The 27,498-nt window shown below is 39.2% G+C and overlaps 2 protein-coding genes across 4 annotated transcripts in view; one reads left to right on the top strand and one right to left on the bottom strand.

The window, feature by feature from the left end:
• LOC121872023 (pyridine nucleotide-disulfide oxidoreductase domain-containing protein 2-like) overlaps positions 1–3,109 on the top strand; it is a 15,076-nt gene extending 11,967 nt beyond the window's left edge. Inside the window, exons 10-11 of the mRNA XM_042374666.1 lie at positions 435–542; positions 1,754–3,109. Coding sequence (XP_042230600.1) covers positions 435–542; positions 1,754–1,924 — 279 coding nt within the window. The 3' untranslated portion in view covers positions 1,925–3,109. The remainder of the gene's footprint in view (positions 1–434; positions 543–1,753) is intronic.
• Positions 3,110–5,601: 2,492 nt separating this feature from the next.
• The window catches only part of LOC121872022 (SH3 domain-containing protein C23A1.17-like), a 30,308-nt gene continuing 8,411 nt past the window's right edge, over positions 5,602–27,498 (bottom strand). For 2 of the 3 annotated variants that reach the window (XM_042374663.1, XM_042374664.1), the window contains exons 3-6: positions 15,434–15,637; positions 9,678–15,204; positions 8,078–8,320; positions 5,602–6,864 (exon numbers count right to left, since the gene is read on the bottom strand). In XM_042374663.1, the coding sequence (XP_042230597.1) occupies positions 6,189–6,864; positions 8,078–8,320; positions 9,678–15,204; positions 15,434–15,446 (6,459 nt within the window). In that variant the 5' untranslated portion in view covers positions 15,447–15,637 and the 3' untranslated portion in view covers positions 5,602–6,188. The remainder of the gene's footprint in view (positions 6,865–8,077; positions 8,321–9,677; positions 15,205–15,433; positions 15,638–27,498) is intronic. The other variant, XM_042374665.1, reaches the window with a different exon arrangement.

Here is a 27,498-nt window from a genome sequence, read left to right as displayed (position 1 = left end):
TACCGACTCCACAGCCCTGGTCAGTCACAAGTTTGAATCTAAGGAGAATTTTTTCTTTGTTGGGGATATTGTGGAGGATGTATTCAGCTGTACATAATTTGTTTAACTTAGTAATATGGTTCATAGCAGTTGCAGGGTCACCAGAAAAATAGGAGGCGAAGCAAAAAAAAATCCCAAGATCTATTGCAATTTTGATTGTGATTTGCCAGGATACTGTATTTATTTATACTGGATAGTTCTGTTAGTATTGAATATCTGGTCTGGTCTCTCTATGGGTTCTTACGCTGCACAAGTAATAAGTTGATAAATATATTGCAGTGATTCAGCCAAGAATAAATGAAACACGTTATCAAAATTATGGCTGTTATGAAATATAAAAGATACCTGTTTTTACTTGTTATACTCTGTAATATTATTTGGGCTTTAACTTACAGATTTTTAATATAGTGGAGGAATATGCACCAGGCTTCAAAGAGAGCATAATTGGATATGAAGTGTTGCCACCACCAGAACTGGAGCGAGTGTTTGGGCTAACTGGAGGGGTAAGAATATTACTTAATTTGTGGCAGTGTTCTCTTCCCATTTAAATCATTTTTAGAGTATACCTAGTTTAGTCTCTTGATATGCCAAGTTACTGTATAAAAGAACCAATAGATGAGAAAGAGGCTGTCATGTTACCTCACACTCCTTGATCAAATGATCTAGGAGAGGATCCATGTGGATTAACCTAGTTTACATATCGTTAGCCTAATTTGACCGGGTTATTGTACATAATGTAGCCAAGTTATTATGCTGGTTTATATAATGTATTGTGCATTACTTAGCCAGGGAGGAGAGTACCAGGCTTTGTGGGGTTTGTTGCTCTCCAAATTTGGAATAGGTACCATGTTAGTCGGTGGGTTTTTCTTTGTGCTGGATAGATTAATACCACAAATAATTTTGCTTGTACAGTATAGGTAGATTCCCAAAGACTTGCCTTAGGTGAGGACCTGTATTTTACATAAATTTGTCTGGAGTGCAATGGCTAATACAGTATTTAAAATGTCATTACAATGTGCCTGTAAGTTTTAAATCCCCTTTAGCTATCCAGTATAGGTATATTTTATCAACAATATGAACTAACTTACCATTTAAGCATGTTAGTTTTCACTAGAATCCTAAGTTGTCCCAGAAATGCCTGACTTATTACCTTGCATTTTGGCAGTTGAGGTCATTACATAGATTTTGTTAAACAATTTCATACAAAAGGTACTCTTTTACATACCAATGAAGGATATGGATTGAGAATTTAAATTGTTAAGTAATTAGCATTAATTAATGACCTCTAAAATAATTAAACCCGTTTAGAATATATATTTAAATACTGTATAAATATATACACTAGTGGTAACTGGAGTGATATGTTCACCTTAACACACATTTTAAAGCTGCACCAGACCTTACATAAGATAAATACAAATATTTCCCCCTGTACACTTTATCAAAAATATATAAATTTTCATTGCAAACCCACAAGATATTATGATGTATAGCATATTTAGCCAAGTAATTGCTCCCTGAGTTGGGGTTGTATAGTTCTCAGAAATCTGACCATTTCAGTGGAGGCACTGTGCAACTAGCATGTCTCAGCAATTGGTTCCAAATTTGCCTTTATTACCCTACCTTATACAGTATCTGCATTTATGTAAGATACAATGTTGTTAGTTTAAGAAAACTATTTATACAGAATTATATACAGTATTTTTTTTTCCAGAATATTTTCCATGGTAGTATGTCACTGGATCAGTTGTTCATATCACGACCATCACCCACACAGCCAAGTCCTTTCACACCCATTGATGGCCTCTTGTTGTGTGGTTCTGGAGCACACCCAGGAGGAGGAGTAATGGGGGCCCCTGGTCGCCTTGCTGCTCTTTCTTCTTGAGTATGTAAGTGTGGTGGTATGTACTGTATTTCTTCTTGGTCATTTGTTAGCAGACTGATTTACAAATTATCCCAACTACAGTACAGTACTGTCTTCGACATAATTATGCATAGTTTAATTAAAATTTTCTGAAATTAAGAAATTTTATTAATTGATTTCATATTTTTTTAGTAAGGTAGAAGATAATTATTTTTTATGGGTTTTTACATGTAAGTTTCAGAGTAGATGTGTCATAAAGGAGCAGGAGGATGATCTGTTAGTAGTTATCTAGATGCATATAGTGACACTTACTCTGTAGGTATTTATTTATGCCCACATGTCTGTACAGTAAACCCTTCCAATACTGGACTAATTCACTCAGCCAGTCCCTTAATGGGAGGGCCACCCCCCCCCCCTCCTCCAGGTATACAGAAATAATAACAGTAGATAAAGATTTCACACTTCATTCTCAACCATCAAAGGCACATCTTATATGGTACAGGTATCCCTCGTTTAACAATCGTTCACTTGGCAATTAAAAATTTTTAACACCTTTCTCACTTAACGATTGTAAATTTTCGGTTTAACAATCTTTGACTCACTGGGGAAAATTCAAGAGGGAAGGTGAAATAACCGGGAAGTCGTGTGCATCTCTACTGACATTTCTTTACACTACCCGCGTGCCATGTACTACTAAGTGTTTACCACCTATCATTTGATCGTTGTCTTCCGTGTTGCGCTGATATTACTAAATACATTATCAATTGCTGTGCATTGCTGTTTTTGTTGCAACTTTTATGGGATATTGAGTACTATACAGACTGTTCATAAACCCGGTACTAATGTGATAATTTGTAAAGTGGTAATTTTGTGATAATGTTGGGTGCCTATCACCAAGTTCTTCAAGCCAAAGACGCCACAGTCATCACTCCCGCACCTATCAGGCGTCACCCTCTTCAAGCCTAAAGCTCTCATCCTGCCACCCACCCAAGACAATGCAGACTCTCCAGCCTCATTTCCACGTCTGAGTGATGTGCCAGCCTGAGAGAGGACACATGGTGACTTTACTGTCTGCTTCTTGATGTGGACTTGGTTAGTTCTTTATTTTTGTGTACTGTAGTGTATTATTATAGCAAATTGTACATATTTTCCCTCGTTTTGCCATTTAGCAATCGTTTCATCACGAGACAGCAAACAGCTGGAAGAGCCGCTCTTCTTCCTAGCTAGCTGTGTTGCTAACTACAAGTTGAGCAACCTTTCACAGATCAGCTTCACTCTGGTACACTGGGTGGAGAATTGGCGATTCACTACACAATTACGTGCCATTATCTACAGATAGTATTCCTCGTTTAGGATATTTCTCATTATACCTTGTTTTAGCGACCATTTCGCTTCATGATTGGTTTCCCTGAGCACATCCTGATCGTTAAACGAGGGGATATCTGTAATGACTATTGTATAGTAAATAGAAATTAAATTATTGTTTGCACTTCTTTATGCTAGCCTGTCATAAAGGTGGAAATATAACACACATATTGCAGATAAGACACCTTCTCGGTGATAATGTTTACAAACCCACAAGTACAGTACTTTCATATAAATTTATACCCTACATATTGGTAGCTGAGTTTTGTAAAGAACTTATAAGTTTGTATTTTGAAAATAGTAATTTATAGAATATATCAATAAACTTTGGTGTGCCTGTACAGGTGTCGACAATGAATAGAACGCTCCAGTTACCACCAGTGTTATTGGTTAATATCAGGGATACTCCTTTACTATTTGTGAAGGTCCAGTCACACAAATTCTAGATGGCAAATGTGCCAATGAGAGGCTTCAAACAAAATGATGTAATAACAAACACAAGAGTACACAGTATATTGGCTGGGATGCTCAGCTACACTGAGTCTAGCAAGGTCCATCTGACCATATGGTCAATAGTGGAGTCTATTACTGGATCTTATGGCTGAATCCATATGTATGCATGGTTAATGGCTTCAGCATGCATGCTTAATAGAGTACAGCCCCTGGCCCATGCAGGCCCATATGCCTTGGCACCTGCAGGCCCTGGTGCATAGATATACATATACTTACATACATGAAGGTATTTTCCCCAAATGTTGTCATTCACTATTTCTTACTGCTGTTAAAGACATATTCTTAAATGGTACTTCCCTAAAAAGTTCCAACCCATCACTTCACATGAGCCTGTATCATGTTCTGACAAATAAACTCTTTCATGTACAGTTGCCAGCAAAAGTTCTCCCATAACAGAGCTGTGGGAGGACTTCTGCTGGCAACTGTACATTGCCCTTACTGCTAGTGTATATTTCACTGTAATGTATGTAGAGAAAATGCAATTTCATTATTGTGAAGGCAAGCCTCTTATGTTTATATACACATGTCCTTTGACTTGCATATAATTTATTCATATCCACTTTACATTGTATTGTTTGTTTATAATGTAATGTTATATATATGTATATTGAGCTGGAGTTTATTTTAGTCTGCCCTTGCCTGACATAGAATGTCTACTACAAAGAGGAACACAGGTTTAAATATCAGGTTCATCCTTCTGGGTTTTGATTAACATTAATATATACCTTCTCACTGCTTTTGAAAGATATATTCCTTCATAATGATTGATCGCTAGGATTATTGGTTTTTGTACTGCTCTCTCCTGCTGCACGTCTTCAATGTATCTATACCTAAATGCACCTCTTGGCTTGCCTCTACAAGTATATGGATAACTTTTGAGTGTAACGGCAAGTGGGATAATAGCAAGAGGTGCATCTTGATATAGATATGTTGATGATGTACAGTAGAAGCAGCACACATAAAACCAGCAACCCAAGTGATCAATCATCATGAAGGATTCCTATGTCTTTCAAAAGCAGTGAGATGGTACATATTAATGTTAATCAGGAGGAGACATGTGGAGGATGAGCCTGATATTTAAATCTGTGTTTTTCTTTGTAGTGGACATTCTATGTGAACAAGGCCAATGGCAGTTACATTACAGAATAAATGCCAGGTTAAACCTGTGTTTTACATACCACCCATTTTTTCAACATGAACCATAATGCTATATGACAAATATTTACTACGTATATTACATATATATTTAGCCAAAATAAATGCTATGAAAAAGGTAAATGTCCTGTTAACATTCTTTTAGCAAACCCAATGTTCAATATATGAATTTATGGGAAATGCAGCATTTTATTTATATTTTTGTCTGAATTGACAGTTTTTCATTTTGTGGTGATTTACAAAGGCCAATGAATGACATTTTGCAACCTGAATCGACAGTTGTAAAACATGAACTGACAAATATAGCAACAAACGACATAGGAGACATAGACTTTGAATTCGAACATTCACTCAGGCTCTCAACATAGTGAACGCTTGAACTCAAAGTACAGTATGTCTCCTATGTCATTTGTTGTAATATATGTCCATTCATGTTTTGCAACTGTCAATTCAGGTTGCAAAATGTCATTTATTGGCTTTCATACATCACTGCCAACTGAAAAAAAGTGTTCTTTTGGGCCCAAAAATGCTGTATCCATTAAACTTGGCGAGTTGCCCAGCTTTACCCATCTCCTAGGCCGCCTTCCTACCAAATTTCAGTTCTATCTTGAAAACTGTGGAAATGCATAAAGAATATACAATCATTTGATTATAAATGCCATAAGTTTTGCTAGATATTTAATTTCATGGATGCATACAATTTTGTGTTACTGACTCTTGAGAATACTGTAACTTTTTCAGTACATAAGAGAGCAAGTGGTTTACAGTTATAAATATTCAGTAATATTTACTGAAATGAGTGAATATGAGTATATTTTAAGTATCAAACACTTAGGATTCCTTGGAAGAATAAAATAATCTTACATTTCAGCTAGCACTAAATACATACTCAGAAGCTAAACAAAAAAATTATATATACTGTACTGTATTCATGAATGCCACAAGATTCATTTTTAATAAAAATTGCCCTACTGCCTATATTTCAATCCAATGGTCTCAAGAATAACTGATTATAGATAGGATGCCAATCTCATAATACAGTAGCTTTTAAGTGGCACTGATCAAAGTAATAAATTTGTTCTGTGAACAGAATTACAGTCCCAGACAAATTCTTGGTACAAGTATTTTTTAAATTAGTACTGTAATATGAATCACTTATTTTTAATAATTGGAAAAAGTCCTGATAATTTTAATCTTGTAATTTTGATATTCTTTTTATTTACTAAACTTGAAATGGTAACTTAAGTCCAGATTAACAAGATTTTTTCTCCTGAAGTATTCCTACTAAGTCTGATAGTGCTGTTTTAGTTTTATGCAACACAACAACTTGACCAGCAAGACCATCTTGTACAGAACCAATGATATATTCCAGTTCTGATGGTGTGGAAGCTGGTGGGTATTCTAAAAGTTGGTCATTGCTTTCACATAACTGTTCCAAGGGAGCTGCAACTAATTTTCTACTCTTACCTTGCCTCCATAAAGCTACCAGTTTAATTTCATCTTGTAGAAAGTCGGGTAACATTGGTGTATTTACTCGACTGTTGTTGATACTCCAAGTATCCATTTCTGAACCTCTGCTCAAAGAACCTTCTCGACGTGATGTTTCCGAGATTTTGAAATCCTCATTAATTGGGGAAGCAGCTGGTAGTTCTGGTGTTCTTAAAGGTCTACGTCTTATAATTGGAGATCCAGGTACAACTGGTGTGCTAGGTGTCACACTGCCATCTCTGTTCTTGGCCGAATATGTAACTCCCACTTTGCTTCTTGGACGGAGATGCCACAGATGGTCAACATGAGAATCTAACTTAGATGCTCCACCCATATGTATATTGAGGGACTGGCACTGGACTAGACAACCACAAATGATACCCCAGTGTGCCTTGTGGCCACCCCGGAGTCCTGGCATATAATTACGTTCGGCATCATAACTAATATTTGGTTAAGGAAATTGCATTTTTATGAAATAGGGTAATATTTCATCAATTGCATAAATGATAATGCAACTAATTAAGGTACTTACGAAATGCATAACTTGCTATCTAAGGTGAACATCGACCTAAATAGAGCTGTACTGTATTGTAATATATACCTGTACAATATTCAATGCAAAAATACTGTTATTATAATAGATACCCTGTATTATAGTATGTTGCAGCTGTTCCCACAGTTTGGCCAAGTTAATATTTTGTTTAATCATTATAAAGATAAAACAATTTAACAAGACAGGCACAGTATTAACTTTAATTTGAATTTTACTTCTTTGAATATTGTATCATCACGCTATCAAAAAATGTAATTTACAATAACACTATACTGAATTAATTAGAAAAATAATATTAAATAATGTACTGTATACTGACAAACATAAGTACATATCATTGAAATGAACAGTGTTATAGGTAAAGTGAAAACAGCTGCCACATTTCAAGTAAACACACAATCATATTGCAATGAACTGAATATTGTACCTGTACTTTGATTTGTATTGTACCGAGTCAAGTACAACATATCATGGCATCTACTATTTACTGCTACACCCTTACTTGCTATGTAGTAGGTATTGATGATGACTGGTAGTGTAATGGTCACTAAACTCGTCCCCATTTCTAGCTTATGTCCTTTGCCTGACAGCTCTTGTTAAAGAAAGCCAACTTAAGTAATGGGAGGAAGAAGTACTTCAAATGCTTCATTGACTAGAGCAATACAGTATATACTTTTATCCATCTTCAGTTGTTACTATCAAATAAAGTCCGATAAAAAAAATCATGCTTAAGTATCCTCACCAAGTTCCTTCTTATTTTTTTTTTCAATATTCTAGCAATAATACAAATAAAGTAGGAGTGTTCTGTTAAGATGTTTCCTTTCCATGAGGTCCAAAGGTGTTTAACTACTTTATCACTGTCACTTCATACAACTAAAACACAGGGAATAAAGTTACCAGCCCCATACACCTGTTGATTGTGTCTAATTGGGAGGTGGGGTCATTTCTGTACATCCCCTTAACTAATACCCTGTAAAACACCATTTTTTTGTAATAGAATCACTCACCATCATGTGTATAAACCTGTTGAGAAATTCTGCCATATCCTGTTAAAATAAAAAGTCACAGACTCAATACTGTAGTTGCATAAAAAAGGATACGGCACAAGAATCAGGTCTCCCTGCATCAAAACCTCCAGCATATTTCTGGGGTTGCATAAAATGTCTCTCCGCACAGTTGCCTCCATACCGTTAATACTTTCAGCTAGTTTAGACATTGCATCAGAGCTGAACATCTCACCATGGCAAGAGCAGCTTTGTTTCTTGGCAGCTTCGAGCAAGTCTGCAACATCTACCGTTTCGGGAAAGACTTGTGAAGCCATGCTTAGAGCTACAATGCCACATCTGTTGGAGAAGAAATGTTGAAGCATAATGTACAATACAGTACTGTACTTGAAAAGTATTAAATAAACACACTGTATACATACACGTTCGTCCATATGAAATATAGTTCAATTTACTTATACTCTTCACCGCTGATGAGCTTGTGTCAATTTATATTTGCACTTAACAGATAAGAAGATGAAAGTTTGTCTTTGTAACTGGTTGCATGTACTTGTTAGTATACCTACAATTGTATGTATATTATAAGAAATATTCAAGAGACCAAATATCCTAACTTTAAAACAAAACAAAAATTATACAGCACTGTCACCACTTATTTTGTAAATATACAAGCTTATGCCAATTGTTTTAAAGTGCATTTCAATAATTAGAAAACAGTACGAGACTTGTTCAGGCATCCATCGCTATACGAATGGGTTAGGTTCTGAAAATCTATTCTTTAAGTGAATTTTCGTATCAAATAAAAGAACACAGGAAAAATAGGGTTCAGTTCCCCAATGACAAGAAATCACCAATATCACATCCCCAAAACCTGAAATCAGTTCACGAAAAAATAAAAAATAAAGACCTAACTGATGATAAATTGTACACATCCGTACTGTAATTTACTACCTAACACATTAAAAACATTAATACTATCTTGATGAAAATATGCAGCTAAAACCATTAAGGAAAAGCTAAATAAATGTTTAACACAGCTGCCATTTGCATAGACATTGGCTGCATAGACATTGGCTGCATGGCCTCGAGCCTCGCCATAGCAAAGCAGCCTAGCTGGGTCACTGTTTATGTCGACCCTTAGCAACGGGGCTCCGGCTTCCCCCTTCCGCTCTTACCCACAAAGAAATGTTTATTCCCTCTATGTTTTTTTACCTTACAATAATTACAGTATTATTTTGTTTGGCATAATCTGTTAAGGATTGTGTATTGCACGTAAACGAGTTAAAAAAAAAATACAGTTTAGTACATCTACCCCAAATTATGAGTTAAAAAAATAACCATAACATAGCTCACACCTCAGCCTGGTAGGAAGAGGGCTCGGGGGGATGTGGCCACCCTAACTGACTCCTGTCATCTGAATTTTGGACCAAAATTCGTAAAAGAGGGAGAAGCTTTTGTACAGTATACCGGTCAGTGAATTTTTGTATTTCGAACATTCATATAGCAAGGGAACACTCGTACTGTACATGGTCTCAAAACTAGTCTCATGCACTACCTACCCAGGCACCACTGACTGACACTTTTAAGCAAATCATCTACTCATTCTATTAAACATTATTTTACTAACCCTTTAATTGTTTATAGATGTACTGTACAGTACATGGCTGTTGATCCTATAAAAGGTTCTTGTACTTACTGAGGTCCTTGCTGAATAACTGGGCGTAGTTGAGTGTAGATGGAAAGAGTATCAACATTCTCATACAGCATCCCCCAGTCCTTCACACTGGCAAATGTTGATCTTATTTCTTCTTCTGGTGATGGAAGTGGCAAATCTGACCGAATGATGACCATTTTGCCATATGGTGTAGTTGTTATCAAGGGTGACTTTGGAGCTGCTGTTGTACTTACAATAGGAGACGGTGCTCTTGGGGGTAAGGGAGCAAATGGAGTAGGAGATGTGGATAGTAAAGCCTTTGATTCATGAGGTGTGGGTGAATGTGGTAAAGGAAGCACGAGTGGAGAAGCTGCTGAAGAAGTAAGGCAAGGCATTGGTGGTGGAGGGATACTTGGTACTTCTGATGTGGGCGATTCTGATGATGCTGGTGGAGGCATGGCAGACGAATCACTTGACATTGTTTCAGACTCTGAAGGAGGAGCAATACTGCAAGGGTTAGAAGACAGTTTATGATGGCTAGGAAATGGTTCTGTTGACCTCCTTACTGAAGATTCTGGAGAGGAATAGGTGACAAATGGAGGTGAAGGAAGTGGGGGAACTGTAGGTTTAACTCTGGGTGGAGGGGGTGGTGGAGGTGGAGGACAAAATAAAGCATCAGGAGGAGGAGGAGGAAGAGGTAAAGGAGGCACTGTTTCATCTTCAGATTCAACTGGGGGAGGAGGTGGTGGCGGTGGATCCTCTTCAAAATCTTCCTCCGGAGGTGGTGGAAGAGCTGGAGGATCACCATCACAAGAAATTTTTAGTTCTGAGGATGTGTCTTGTGTTACTAGTGTAGCTGTTAGTGACCGAGTGTTGTAAGACGAAGTTTCTGTTTTCCTTGCTTCATGCAGCTTTGAGGACGATCCTACTAGGGAATTACTTGGAGAAGGTCGTGTGGGAGGAAGGGGTGTGGAGGGAGTTGATGACTCTTCTGGTACAGGTGTTAACTTTGGTGGAGGAGTGGATGGAGTGTTGATGCATGTTGGAGGAGGTGGAGGAAGCGGAGGGAAATCAATCCACTCATTTTTTGCTGATGGAGTGTGAATAGCAGACCGAGGCGGAGGTGGTGGTGGGGGAGAAGATTTACGAATGGATGTGGATCGAGGTGGAGCAGGTGGGGGACTGTATCTTCTCTGTGTGCTTTGAGGTTGGTTAATTGGGATAAGCATGTACTGCCTTGGAGGGGGCAGAGGAGCTCCAACAGCTGGTCTGGGAGTGTTGACACAAGACCGAGGAGGAGGCAGAGGGGGAGTCTTGGCGCGGGAGGTTGACGAAGGCGGAGCAACATCTTCCACAATGCTGCCAAGTGGGGAAGAAGACTGTGAGGGTGGGAAATCACTGCTTTTAATAGGTTTTGTATCATTAATGCTAGAACTATTTTCTAAGATTACTTCTTCATTGTCATGATTACTCTTACAGTTATAATCTACATGAACTCTTTCTACAGATGACCGGGTGAGAGTATTACTTTTATTAACATGTATCCCAAGATCTACAACTTCAGAGTTCTCTTTTGTACCCTCTTCTGGTAAGAGTTTTTTATCAGAAGACGTAGCTGTATTAAGGTCATTCTTCTGTATTGTTTCATCTTCTGGTAATGTCTCTTTATGGATTACTCCTTTGGCATCAGTATTAGTGGAAGCTTCTAAATTATTAACACAATGCTCTGATGAAAAAGATGAAACACTTACATCACTACATGCATTAGACAGAGTGACATTAGCAATACTATGCTCACTAATTGAAGATAATCTATCAGATGATGAACTTGAAGGTTTAACAGAGGGGAGAGTGGTAAGATCTGAATGTGAATTAACTGTAGCAACAGAACAAGTACCATCTGAGGGTTTGGATACAACTGGAGGTGGTGGTGATAGTCTTACATTGTGTCGATTGTCATGAGGGACAGCCATCAAAGAAATATTTACTGAGGACACACATGTCTGGTTATGCACTTCAGAATTCTCCGTGTGTGTGTGTTCTGTAGCACCTACGATTTCTGTTTCACTGTCTGTTGATATGATAACGTGATGTTTTTGACAGGAGTCTGATCCGGACTCTAGGTTTACCTCCTCTGTATGTGAACTGTCTGCTACTTCTTGTACCTGATTTTCAGAACTTGATGCTGATTTGATCTCTGATTCTAAGCCTGATATCTTGTCTTGTTGGTGTAAAAATGCTTCTCCACTTTTTATGTCTGTGCTCTCATCAGAGTACTTTGAGGAAATTACTTTATTAGATAGTCTATCTTGCTTTAGGTATGATGAGGTTGGGAGATCAGCAGACATGTTTTCCAAATCTACAACTACAGCATCCAGGAGCTGCAAGGCTTCTTTAGGTGATGTAGAGAGTGGGATAGCCTTGGGTCTTCTTTTTGGAGAGGCCACACCAGTACTTGATGGACTGGTGAGTGTTGGAGAGGGAGACATTTTCTTGGGTGACATGCTTCCTCCCACACTAGCACTCATGTATGGGAGAGGAGATGAAGGAACAGACCTCGATTTAGATGACAGAGAAGAAGTTGCATGAGAGATTGTGAACGTCTGACTGGGAGTGGTACTATAATGTGTTGGGGAGGATGGTAGGGATGATCTCTTCCATCTTGTACCAGGAGATCTTGGTGGTGTGTTTCCAGCACTCAGTGAGGTTGGGACAGGTAGCTTTTCTTTTGTTATTGCACAGCCATCTTCATTCTGAGCTTCACCTTCCTGCTTTCCAGATGTATATTTCACAATATCTTTCATATTCTTATCATCTATTATTTCCATAGGTTCCTTTTCTTTTTCTATCAAAACATCTTCCACATTGTCATTTTGATTGTCACTTTTTGTATTTCCATTTACATTTGACTCCTGTTCTGCCTCATAAAGAACTTCAACACACTTTTCTTGCTTATCTTCCAATACATAACTAATATTTCCATTCACATCTTCCATCATTTCATAAATTTCTTGAGTCCGTTCTTGGGATGCATTCTGGGAAATTTTATCTCTGCTCTTAACCTCCTGTTCTTGAGAAACCTTTTCAGTTTTAAGCGTAGCTACAGATATAGCATTACTCCCCTCTGTCCTACCAGTATCTTGGCTCGCATCAACATCCATTGCTTCATGATCTCCCGTGGCATCTTTGGGCATTGTTTCACTCAGTTTAACTTGGATGTCACTTATTTCTGTTTCATCTGTTTTATTAATTACTTCTTGGTTCATTGTCGTATCTTTTTCACATTTGTCGTCAACAATGTCAAGCGTAGCTTCCTTAATTTTCTGGCAGGAATTTTTTACCTGGGGTTCATTTTCTACACGTGACTGTTCTTTTTCTCCATCTTTTTGTTCGCTAATGCCAGGCTCTTGTGCTGATGATTCTTCCTTATTATGTTCAACTGACATGTCATCTTTTTGATCAGTTACAGAAATTTGTTTATTTTCCTTAAATTCTTGTTTACATTCAGATAAATTTTGTTCATCTTCATTTACCCTAGATTCATCTTTATTTTTCATTTTTTCAACAGTATCTGAGCTTCGCAAAATTGTGTTCTGGTTTTGTGTATTTACAGATTGCTTAGAATCGTGACAAAGAGTGTGCTGTGAAGAGGAGGTGGGTATGGTTAGAGGCACAAGCGACATTATTTCCGAGCTCTGTTTTGAGTTCACCACCACCGTAGTGTCTGAGGTTTGACAACGGACTAACCTCTCTGCACTGCTGGATTCTGAGTAGGGTGAGTAATCCTGTGATGACATCACTGACACTGTCAAGGTGCTGGGGGTCTCCATGTTGGAGAAAGACAAAGATTTAGAGGGCAGGGTTGATGTTACATATTCAGAGGAAGGATATGCATCAAAGTAAGGTAGAGGTGAAGAAGCGACAGGAGATGGGATAGGTGTTGTGGGATTTGTGGACATTGGTGTAACATATTCAGTAGGTAAAGGAGTAATGGTACAAGATTCAGTAAATGCTGGTGACATCGTGGCTGAGCCAAGAGCACTGTCTGCTGTGGTATAGGCTGTGTCAGAGATTCCAGGTGATGCGGAAGTTATGTTCATACCAACTACACTGGCTGTTACATGTGTGTCAACACTGGAGGTCTCAACATCAGCTGAGAGGAAATCATATTCAGCTGTTGGGGACAATGTATCTGCAGCAAAGGAGTCAAAGTCAGCAGATATTGTATCACTGTCAGTGGGGAGAGAGAAGAGAGATGTAGGCTCAGTAGACATTGGAGAGAAAATTTGTGCCTGTCCAGCTGTAGTGGTAGTGGCTGTGTTGGAGCCAACCAGTGTCTCAAGATATGATCTTTCAGAAAATAGATAATCAGTCCTCTCTGATTCAGAATCACTGTCATGTTTCCCTACACCATACTGAGGTGATAATGCATAATCAGTTTGGCTTTTAGTAGGCACAGGTGAGACAGCCTCTTCTGCTGGAGTAAATGAAGGCGTTCCTGGAGTTACCGAGAGCTGGGGTGTAGCCTCAGGTGTATCCATGTCGAGGGTCGAGTCTTTACTGTTGTCATAAAAGTTTGGCGTGTAAATGAGATCACTGAATGTAGGCGTCATAGTGAGGTCATCAGTTCCAGTCAACTGTGAGGATGGTGTAATGGCGTCAGTGGAAACAGGTGAGACCCTGAGGGCATGTGGTGGTAGTGGAGACATTCCAGATTCTGGTGTCTGAAGAAAAGTTGCAGTAAGTGTTGATGAAGATATTATGCTTGAGGGTGGTCGATCATCAGAAGTTCCTTCTTGAATGTGTTTAAAGTATTCATCAGTAGTATTGGATGGTACTCTTGAAACCTTAGATTCGTCAGGTGCTGTGTATGCAGTTCCTTCTGACACAGCTATTGTATTATCACCATTTGAGGGATGTGTTTGTATAGCAAGGTTCTCTCTCGATGCCTGGCGGACTGGTGGGGTCGGAGGAGGTGGAGGCGTAGGTCGTGGTGGTGGAGGGACCGGAGGGGGTTGTGGTGAAAGTGGAAAATGTTTAGTCTGTGTTGAAAAGCCTGGAGGAAGCTGTGGGTCATATTCAGATTTAATTTCTGGGGAAGGTGGATCATAGGAACAAATGTATAAAGGAGGTGGTTTATGCGACACATCCAGGAAAAGGTGGGGAGGAGGTGGTGGTGGAAGGTCTTCTGATGACAGTTCAGGAAAGAGGTAAGAAGGTGGGGGTGGTGGTGGTGGAGGAGAAGATGAGGATGGATAAAAATCAGGAGGGGGAGGAAGGTCAGGAGGCGGAGGGGATGTGAGAGACGTAGACTCAAGTGGTGGAGGCAGTGGTGGTGAGGAGGATGAAGGCAGAGGATGGATTTGTACTGAAGGATTTTGTGCAGTCTCCATACCAGGTAAACTGATGGATTTAGAAGCTTTTGATGATGTCTTCGTTACTTTGTGATTTTCCCAAGGAAATTGGCGAGGAGGAGGAGGGACAAACAAAGGAATAAATGAAGCAGGAACAGCAGTAGTGGTAGAAGTGTCAGCTGAGGCGCCTCCTGCTACCGAGGACATTCTACCATCTGGGACAAGAGAACACATTACATAACAATGAACATCACTAAATTGGACAAATTACTATTAACATCCCTTTACTACCAATACATTTCTATGATTGAATTACAAAGTTTACATACAAGACAAACAAAGCTAATGCTATTTTTCAATACTGTACATTATCAGAAAATCAAAACATTACTAGCCCAAGAACTAGTTAAAATTTCTATTAAACATTAAGATGATGTGAGTTACCAATAATTATCATGAAGAAATGAAGCTGTGTGCAGATAACAATGCTTTAAGACTCAGTAGAGGACAAAATTTGGCCTGACACATTTTGTTCCTATACGGTCAAATCCACTGAGCACGGTCCACCTTTGGTTTCTTTGAAAAGTGCGAGTTAATAGTTGACTGGTTGCTCATTCCACCCATTGTGTCCTCCGTCTTGATCTCAAACTGTGTAATCAATAGTCGTAGATGTAATCCCAAATATTACACTGATGTATGTACATTTCCCAATGGCGAGGAACCCCATTAGTTCAATGCAGAACTGGAATTTCCCAATGACCATTCACATAACGTTAAAAGTTATCTTGCATTCATAACCGGCAAAGATTTTCGTACATATGCTTTAAGAAAGCCAGTACAATATTTGTAACTGCTTAAGGTAAGACTGGAAGAATGTTGTGGTTAGTGCATGCCTTGTGCTGTTTACCTTGAAAAATACCTGACCAATGTGCAATACAATAGTGTACTATACTATACTCATTAACCCTTTGGTACTCTTGGCCATGGTCGGAAATCTCACCCGATCGCAGTCTTTTGACACAGCTTACAGAGGTAACAGGAACAGCTTTTCCGTTTTATTAAATATTGGGTAGAGCGATCCAGACCCAATTGCACCCTTAGAGATGCATCTGCCAGCCCACAAGAATAGTGGGAGGAACTTAGATGGAGCAGTTAGCGACACAACTTGCATCAAAAGACCACAAGAGGGTTAATTCACTTAAAAACACGAATTTTATTATATTATTATTTAGCTTGGGATATGTCGTCGGAATCCTAGTACCTGTACAGCGAAATTCTCAAGCGAAGGTTTAATTGAGCAGTAACAGTCATTGCCAACACTAACACACATGCTTGCTTCACGTTTTTGATGATTCTCTTATAAGATTTTAGGGTATGGAACAAGTCTGACACCTCTGTGACATTTGTTACCTGCCGGTAAACAATATACTGGGTAACCAACTCGCCAGTTAACTCACCTGTAACACATCATGTTCACCTGTCAACAGGGACACTTTGCACATACAGCTGATTCTGTTGACTACCTGTGTTGGTGTGTCTGTCTGCCACTCCAGCCAACAGCCACATTCTTCCCCCTTCCTCACCATTCCTGGGACACCACATTGAATCAGGCCATGGACACCTCGAGGACACATTATTATTTTTTTTTTTTTACTGAAGTAATAAGTTCTCGCAGGGTAATGTGCAACGGGTCAGGATAAATACCGAGGAGTATTTTGGGGGGTGGGGTGGCGCCTGGGAACATTCATTTAAATTATTTTCAAATTGACTTCTCAGACTCTCAAAAGTTCAGCAGTATGTACAGAGTCTCCTCCCCACCACCACCTGGCAGTTATCCCAAACACAATGTATAAGAAATCCCAGTACAGTATTACAGATGATACATTGTCAACATAGGCATTGTTTCGCCCTTTATCTACTGTACCAAGAAAATAATAAACCCGTTATTAGAAAAAGCAAACAAGAGTCCTTCAAATGATAGACTGGACACGAATTATGAATGGACGAAATCTTGCAATTTACTAACGGCATGAAGTATGTATCACACCTGTTGATCTCTCCACACTGAATTCAACCCATTTTAATATGACAATTTACTGTAAGAATATCAAACAGGTATTTCATGTAGGATAGGAGTGGTGATAGAGAGAACGAGAGTCCGTCTCTACCAAGGCACCTTTCAACAACTGTATGAATAAATTACAGTACAGTAGTTTCTGGTGTTAGCCCGGTGGGTACACTACTAACACAACAATGTGGAGGAGAAACTGTCATCCGCCAGAGTGAATATAAATACGATAATGGTAATCAGTAGGTGGCACACTGCAGCTCACACCTAAAACCAGACAGCCAGTTGTGCCAACCAGACTCCAGGTGACACCTACCAAAATATACACCGCAGTCTTTATTCTTCCTTGTGATGTAAACACTGCATTTACTAGATAAACCCGTTGGCAGATACGCGACAGCTCGCATAGCATGTGTACACAATACCTTACAGGGCAATACAGTTTAATACACACACACGTATACAAGTACGGATTAAAATGTGAAGAGATATGTAATGGATTAAGACCTATTAAGTTCGTGCTGTACAGTCATATACTTGCAAGAGAAATGTGGGTGTTGGGTGAATTAGCCAACGTAAACAATGACGATGAGGGTTTTAAATGGGATTCATATCAGGATATTAGTCCGGCGGGTCAACAGTCTCGTTTCTCTACCTCAACACTTCCGCATTTTGATTGTTTATTTTTGGAAACTGGGAAAGACGTGGGTGTGAGGGAACATAGCGAAAGGAATTTCTTACATTAAGCCTGGCCAAACCTAAGTAAAACAAGTGGGGTGTAAATACAAGTAGTGTGTGATAATGTAGGTTGTTTGTCTCTTGGTGCTGGTTTCTACTATTCCCCTGAGCAAGTTACATCTCCAGCACCTCGTTATGTTCCTGATTGTATTTAAAACCTATATCGATTAACACATAACTGTACTCTTCACTACGTGCACTGTGACTTGTAGACAGTATTGTATACAACACACCATGGGCGGTAGGGATGTTTTATTTGCAATTATACCTCTAAAGTCACAGTGTACGCGGTGAAAAATACAATTAACTGTAGAAAAGTAATTTGATATACAGTATAATAAAATAAACCACGTTGTAGGTTGCAAACATAACTTTATGGGTATACTTCTACTGTACCTTGTGTTGTTTTGGCGCCACATGTATACGGCCATGGCTGTTGGGTAGGTGAACATTACTCTTGCCCAAAATTCCTCCTCCTTACCGACATACTGTCGAGCGAAGACGAGGCATGTGTATCAAGGTCACCAGCAGGGAACAGTAAACATGACATAACGTCTGCCACCAAAAATACGCTCTTGGTCCCAGTAACAAACTAATGCCATAACTACCAATTTCACTATTTGGTACTGAGGATGTTTCACTTTTAATAATCACTGTTTCAGGCTGCATTATACACATCATAAGTCACGATGACATATCAATGCTTTTAGCAATTTCAATTTTATACACAATAATCAAGACAAGTTAAACACAAAGGTCACTCGTCATCAGAAACAAACGGGCTTTCATCTCCTCCCAGACGTCGACCTCTGGTTAGGTTACATCCACAAAACAGATTAAATGAAAATCTGACTTTATTTCTTCAAGTTACCACATTTACAAGTCATCTAGAAAGACAGACTGACACTATCCTTGGTCTCCACCCCAATTGTTCAGCTCAACGGGGTGTACTTCAGTTGTTATTGATATAGAAACAGTTTATTTTGCCAGAAAAATACATATACAGGCAATAATAATAATAACAATATTAACATGGCTGAGCCAGTTGAGAGCCTGAGCTCTTGAAGTTGTGAGGACGGACTACTTATGACGAAAATCTGTAGTTTTATAATATAATACATACACTAATTAGTTTAGTATATTAATTATAGTCCAGGCAGTAACAAGTGGTTATGAAGTTACACAATTGAATGTTGTTTATTTAGATAAGCACATTGTAGTATGTACAGAACAAGTTTGTGTTCATATGAGACACTCGGGTGTATTGAAGGACATACATTAAATGTATAGCTTCGTCATACTGCACAGGTAAGTTAAAACAGGAATGAGTATACTAGTGGTCAAATGTCGGTGTGTACAGACGCCGAATACAATTTTCCTCGTGGTTTGGTGATACCGTCTCCCCCTCCCCTCCAACCACCACTACTGCCACCTACAGTACAGCGTAAGGCAACCATCAATACTCCCCTGGCTTTGTGGCGCCGACTGTCGCCAGTCCCGCCGTGACCTTGGAGGAGGCAGCTTAGTACTCCTAGTCACGAGGCCTCTTCACACGTGCGTAACCCTTTCCACACCTATTGAAGTTCGGTTTAAAAATCGTCTTCCTTAAGGAGTGAGATGAGGGAGGCGTTCTTATAACTAAAATATAGGAAGGTTGAGAGACATTGTCGTTTGTCTTAATTTTCTTAACGCGAAAGAACAACAGCCACATCCCGGCAAGCAACTGCGCACTACCCTAATCCAGAAATATTTCGAAGTCAAGCAACGCCGCCATTTTTAAATGAGATATGATGCGTGAGGGTAAGGTGTTGTGAGAGTGAGGGGGGACTGACACGCCTGCACCACAGCACCCATCACTTACTACACCCCACCACAACACCCTTCATTTACTGCACCCCTTCCCACCACAACGCCCATCACTACACCCCTCAAAGCCCACTCACTATGAAAATTATTACCATCTTTAAATAAATATAAATATCTAGAATAGTACACCGAACATGAAAATGATCACATAATCACCAGAATCAAGTACACATTTACAGAAAAAAGACGACCGTATTTGTCTTAGTATAAACCCAATAAATCTTCAACAAAGTCAAACTTAATTTTAACTTGTTCTAACCGACCTCTCCACCTACAATACCATAAAAAATGTCTCAACGTCGCACAGTCTTACAAGTGACAGTATTAAGACAGCTCGTCACATCTACACCAGCTTAATATTATATGACACTGTGGGTAGGCGGGTGGGTTTGTTTTCTGATAATACGAGGATACATATGCCCGGTACAACTTGTGTGCTGAGCGATTGTTTCCACACACTACTTCATTTCCCACAACTCGCTTCATGTACACTACTGAACTGTTTACAATGCCACCGGTTTTAATGCACAGTAGATCGATCTGGCTTTTCCTTATGTTTAATTTTGAACGTACGAAAGGGCGTTAGTGCGTATACATTCTAAATAAGTGATAATTTTGGGGACAATCGACTACTCTTAAAAAAAAAATCCCGAGTCGTGTCTGTAAACTATAGTGACAGCTCCTACATGATGTCCTATCCCCATTAAGTTCCATAAATCAAGTTCCCGTAATAGACCATGATAGTCAAGAGTTGTAATTATAAGTCAACAAGTCATCCATCCGCTTAAAATTGAACTGGTGGTGGGCAAGTGGGTCGTGTCATCAGGCCCAAAGCCAGGAATTTTATCAGAGTAGGTTCGATAAGTCGGGAGAAGGACAAGACTCAATATTTACGCGTTGGAGTTTGCATGATACTGGTGAATGAACCCACGCCTCCACTTCTTAAACTCACACATACAACTTGAGTACAAAAGAATAAAGCAGGGATAGTGCTGTTAAGTCCGCGCACTTCAACTGCTAGTTATGGTCAAGTACAGACACTTACTTAGCCAAAAATGGAAATTGTTTCACAGAAAGGCACATCTGCTGGGGTGGGCTTCAACCATCTCCTCGAACGCCACTTGGAGAGGGACCCCGTGGCCGATGATACCATCAGCTGAGCTACGCTTCGCTCACCCCATCAATATTTTATCAACATTAATAATAGCGGCATTTAATTAGCAAGATGTTGCCAATGGATCGACCGGGACATCGAGAATGTCGTCTCTGGTTGTTCCCGATGCCGTCCCCTTCTCCTTAAGCAGCAGTAAGAGTGCAGTGAGGTAAGTGACATGGCCAGACCCCGAGCGTCTTGCCGGAGAACATCTCTTCCATGAATTTAGAAAGACACTATATATAGACTTATAACATCAGTAATTTTTTCATGTCAATAACCATAACCAGTGATGGTCATCCCCTCGAGTTAGTACAGGAAGACACCGGAGTACACTTTTTGACACCATTCTTACATTCACCTTTTAAGCAGGGATTCAACCTGAGTCACAGTGCGGAGTGAAGTGTGCTACTCTTCATCACTGATACCCCGGTAAAGTCCGTAAATATTATCACCGGTTATGGGTGCCTAAAGTTTATTCAAGAAAAATTATATGAAGAAAGGGTTCAGTGGCCATCTTGTATTGACGGCAATTTTAGTGAATTTGAAAATTATAAAACATTTGTTCGACCACTGCAAAAGTTAGCTCACCTTCTCAACGGTGAAGGTCAAGCCCACGTTTTGGAGGGAGAAACTGCGTATTAAGACAACATGACTCTACAGTATATACCGCAGGCAAACCTCAAGTGTTGATTTCTTGAACATAGTAGAATACATGTAAACCAGCAAGAGACAAATGGTACCTTTACCACAAGAAGGGCGGATCCAGGGGGGGTCCTGGCCCCCTTGGTATTTTTTTTATTGTAAACAGTAATTCCTATTGACCTCAGAATATCTCCTAATATCAAGTGCACATGACATCAAATGGCCTCAAAATGCCCATGATATTGGTCAGATTTAAAAAAAAATCAGGGGGGACTTACAGCACCCCCCAGCTGGGTGGGGGGGTTGATATTCCTGGATCCGCCCCTGCACAGGATTACTGAAGCTAAATCGACTTAAGACACAGGACGAGGTTATCCAACTGGGACGACTAGTGGTAATGGTTTAATATGGAATCTGGGTAAAGGTGATTTATGACTAGGTGTAGAATTCATATCCACAAAAGGTTGTAGGTAACTAGCCACCCAAACTAAACTAACAAATAAGAAAACATCCTAGATAATTATGGTAACCTCTGTGCATGTACAGTATTTCGGCAGCCACGTTTATGTTACAGTGTGAGCAACTAAGATTCGTTCTCGTATCCCCAATTTGAGGTAAATTTAACGTAGGAGTCTTTAAGAACCCGAACCCAGATCTTGATCCCTGGTAAATATTTACTGGTGGCCTCGCACGTCACGACGTGAAGGCCGCGCCTCCACCTCCCCACACCTCCCCCGCCACTTCCATCTACACCCTCTGTTTATCTACATCGTGATGACCTGGGTGATCACAATGATTAAATACCTGGTACCTTTAAAGTCTGTGTCGTGTTCATGAACTCCATACATAATTTTAGTAACACAAGCGTCACTAGACACCACTGCTGGAACACGCATAATCGTTAGATACACAAATGACGTCAATGCTCCTCCCTGCACACTCAACCTTACTAGCGTTTATAAACGTACGTACAGTCACCATAAAATTCACACAACCTCACCCCCAAAATTCAAGAAAAGTTTGAAATCATTTGACGTGGTTTAGAATTGGTTGTGTTCGATAATTATGAAAGCTGTGAGCATCGAGTCTACTCATAACCTCGCCCTCCCCCCTCCCGCACTTCGAGTAAGCAGTAGTGTTGTCAACAGGTAACGAAATTAGTTTGTACAACTCAAGTTGGATATAAAGTTTTATTAAAATAGTCATTGTTTACGCTGAGAGTTTTTAGAATCCAAAGAAAACTAGACAATTGGTGTCTGTGATCACCAATGAAGGCCCAGCAGTTATCGATAGCTTCTTAAGATCAGGAGAGGTTAAGTAAAATAAACCAGGCAAATAGTTACAGAAAAACAAATTGGAAAGAAAAGGTGAACAAACGAATGGAAGCCTTATTACTTTACCTGTCTGCCATCAGCTGGATCTTAACGTCAACAAAAAGAATAAGTTGTGGTGGAAACAACATGAATCAGCATCAAACACACACATAAATAACTACAAATCCGTCAATTCTTATTTATATCACAAAAAATAAAGATAACACTATGTGGGACTGTGATACAGATACCATGGGTTAAACTTGGCGCATAACATGAAGGGGAACACGTGGTCATGAGGCACGGGTGTGAGCGTCTAGACAAAGCGCACTAGACGGGGGGAAACAGCAGGGAGGCCAGCCAGACACAGGTGAGGGGAGACGACAGACACCATGTAGCTGGCCTTACAACACACTACGCAAGGGTTCACTACATGAGACACTTAACAAATTCAGATAGACGGGCACCAACCAGGTAATTTTGATATCCAGGTACAAATTGAGGAAGCTGACAGGTGTGCACTTGGCTCGCGAATGCCTCCTCCCCATGGCGTACTTAGTTTATTATTTTGTCTGTTCGTTCAGTGTGGGTGTGTGTTCGTTCTTACACAGGAGAAGCCTTTACGGTTATATCAACCTCAAAATATTTATTAACACAAAATTGAGAACCGGACCCAAGAAAACCACACTAAGAATGAAGGAGACATACACCACATAAAATAATATATGAAACAAGCAACAAGACAAAGTACCTCACGAGGGCCTCTGTCGTCGTAAGTGAGGGAGGGGGAAGGTGTAGGGGAGCTGGGGGATTATATTTTTCCATAAGTATCTCCTTTACACCTCAAGAAGAACGTAAGGTATGTCAGGGTGTGATGCTGAGAGTGAGTTTTTTGCGGATGTTATGTCTGCAGGAGGAGGGGAGGGTGCCGTGCAACACTAAAATGATCGTCGTCTATTTCATTCGTCTCAACTATTCTAGAGTAAACTGGATCCGTGTTGTACAGCTGCAACGGGTAATATACTGGCATACGACGGCTCTTCTTGGCTGATTAAATTAAACCTTAAAATAGAAACAAATCGTGTTTTAGCTAACAAACACAGATTCAAGAACATGGCTTATTATATATCGATATTTTTACTTTATATTATATTTTTTGTACGAAGAAATATTAAAAATATTCTTATAAGAACGCAAACTTATTGGCGAGTATCAGTCTCGCTGGTCGACATGCAAATGATCTATTATCCTCCTGCAGATGTGAATCATTGTTATTCTAGTAATTTATCGACAACTTCTGTAATGAGTTCAATCTTAATCTTACTTCACAATGACAAATATAAATAAAATGAAGGCCCACATGATATTTTTTTCCCGCACGTCTTAGATTAGCGAATAATTATGGAACCGCTGCCCCACTTGTACATATCCTTTGTCTTTACAACAGAACCAATTTATCTACAATATCGCCTCTAAATGAACAAAAAACATATCAGCTGTACACTCGGACATTAATAAATAGTTTCATCATTGACAGTACTGTATATAGTATTCACCAAAGCAATAAAATTATCACAAAACAGAAGCACCATTTACTCAACACATTACAATGTATACGAACAAGACCAGTGTACATCAGTTAAGCTGTAGCAACTAGTGGACACGTTATATAGATTCATTCATCAAAGTAGACTTGGGTATCTCGCACACTAAACTTAGATTTTACTCTAAGACCTGGCTGATCTCTTCATCAGCCGTGTCAACCATTTTTTACATGATTTGGACGTTGGGCAGGAAATGCCAAAAGCAGATGTACAATGAGAGACATTCCACAACCTGGTTGATATGTGAAAAAAATATAGTGATGAATAAAACGCTGCAAAACGTGTTCGTGGGACTTTATCAAGAAGGGAATGAAGACTCGACACGGTTAATCAAGTCATGACCAACCTGGTCTAACAGCCGTCCCAGCACCATAAATAACACATCACAAAACATTTTAACGCGTAATTACATTTCCCGCAGTGTAACTCCAGTGCACAGGGTTCAAGAGCGGGCAAGTGTCCAAATGGTTAAGTGGTAATACTGGTGGGGTCCGAGCTAGCCTAGCCACACACCCAAGGTCGCCTCATTGTTGTGTTCTTCCCTCACAGCCGCACTCGTCTACCACCTCAAACTGGTAACTTGCTGTCAGATACTTAAACAGCAAGCAGCTAATAAAGAATGACGACAATCTGCCTCGCGAACTAATGAAAGAGGAGTTCGCAACAAATAACAGGAAGACCCAAAAGTTCAACTCCCACCTGGTGTACTATATATTCTAAAAGCCAATGAAATTTGTTTTAAAACTAAATTATACCGACAAACTGGGCGTAGCCTATTACCAAAAGGCACTGGTACATAAGGGGTCAGCGACCCAAAAGGAAATTATATATATAATACCACCCCGAGGAGAAAAAGGATTGCATGGTCTATATATTACAAACCAAACCGATGTGGGCATTAAAAACCCTGCCAACATATTTCCATCGATGTACTCATTGAGTACAAATGATCATGTGTTGCTCTCGGACAATCGGTATATAAATACACAGCCACAGAAACCTTGGCATATATCCATGGTCAAGGCAGCTATGTAATGTACAATTCTGACCTTCCCGAACGTTTACTAAACCCTGAAGTAATTGTAGTAAGCTCAACAAATTTGACACGAAACGATGGTACTGATCAGCTACCGACTTGCTACAGAGCCTGGCCATGCAGTGTTCAGACATAAAATTGGTACATGATACACATGCCACCCAAACCCAATTATTTTATTTGCATGTCACGTGAGAACAACGTCGATACGTATACATTTCTCTCTACTGATTTAGCAAAGCGCTCGTCGTGTTAGAAAATAGTTTATGTGGGTGTTTCCAGAGCAAGCTAGAAAAACACAATTACAAGACTACGCCAAATACACAAAGTTTCCTTATAAATAAAGGAAAATGTCTTGCGTGCACCACTTCAGACACTTCAACACAAACTAAGTTTCACCGTCTGGACAATGTTCGGTTGCTAAGCGGGGACGGCAAATTTATTTCGTAACTGGGATTTATTAACTTAGTCCCAGTTACAACAAATATGGTAAACTGACTGATATGGGAGACTTTGCACAATTACATTTTTATAATGTACTGTATAATTATATTTAGTTATATTACTTATCAATTATTATTTTCGATTGGACTTGTTTTTATGCATTTTAGTTATAGTATTGATCTGTATCAATTTATTTTCATTTGTATTATATATATATATATTTTAGTTATCATACTTAATAGTTAATTAGCGTGAATTTAATCTTCTATTTTTTTTAATTTAGTTAATTTTCTTCATTCACGAGTGGGATATTCTTTGGTGACACGAATGACGTGCTATTATCACCATCTTGTATATATATATATATATATATATATATATATATATATATATATATATATATATATATATATATATATATATATTCCTCTTAATCATAATAAAAGAGTGAAACTTGCTCCAGTATTTACGTATATTAATCTACATTTTGTGTGTGTGTAACTGCAAGTACACACAACATAAAGCATTAAAATGTTGAAGGTCAATATCAAGAAAAATTTCATCAAGTCTAGATGTGAAAGAACTGGATACATTTTTATACGTTATAAATTACACCGGTCACGCTATACTTGATATCAAAAGGTTAAGGGTCAAAGTTCAAGTTGACGAGGCCAGTCAGGACTTAATGAACCCGCATGCAATCTAACTTAAAAATAAGTCTCGTGAATATTATATTGGATGAGCCAAACCAGATCTGATTTTGTTTTGATAAAATGAGAAAATACCGGGTTTTGCAAGGCTTGGTGTGCAATAGACTATGCGGGTTTAAACTAGAGCACCGGCTATGACCAGGCATAGAAGATGTCAGCTAACGTGGGCTACGTCGACCTTTGAAAATCCCAACTATAAATCTATGGAGAGGAAGATAGGGAGAAATTAGACCGTGCAAAACAACAAGTGAAGCATTATTTGCGTGGCGATAGTTAGTGTAAATGACCCGGGCAACAGAACCAGGATTATTTAAGTGTCTTGCGCCAGCCTCCCAGAATGCTCAGCAGCACAGTACATCTCCCGGGAGCCAAAACTCCTCACTGACTAATCCCCTCGAATGATCACAATACTTTCGCCTTAATAAATCACAAAATATATCCCTCATGATCGGTCACCATAAAATAATCAGGTGTATTTTTTTATGTGGCAAAGGAACTGTTACTTAATATCATATAAAAATATTAACAGTTGATATACAGTACAGTGTTATATTGATATACAATAGTTGGGTAGTTGATTCCTAATTTTGTAGAGGCAGGATCATATTAACATAGCTACTGGAAAAAAAATATCTATTGTATGTTATCTAATATGCAGTGAGATATGCTGAGCTAAAAACTATCACCATCCTCTAACATAGGATATTTTTACCAAATGTACAAGAGCTATTCACCACCAGCGTAAACTACGGTTTATGCCACATTAGCGTTCACACTCAGATGAAGGCTTAACCTACGTGTACATTCTACTCGAGTCAATGGCGGTTATGGAGAGGTTCGATATGTGACTACTCAGAGGTTTTAAGGACTAGTATGTTTATCTATGCAAGCAAAGCCATCTGATGTACACCCGAGACTTGCCACGCAATACT

The sequence above is a fragment of the Homarus americanus genome, unplaced genomic scaffold, assembly GCF_018991925.1.
Source record: "Homarus americanus isolate GMGI-L3 unplaced genomic scaffold, GMGI_Hamer_2.0 scaffold51476, whole genome shotgun sequence".
In the NCBI taxonomy this organism is placed as follows: domain Eukaryota; kingdom Metazoa; phylum Arthropoda; class Malacostraca; order Decapoda; family Nephropidae; genus Homarus; species Homarus americanus.
The sequence above is the reverse complement of the archived record's forward strand: the minus strand, read 5'-3'. Positions and strand labels throughout refer to the sequence as shown.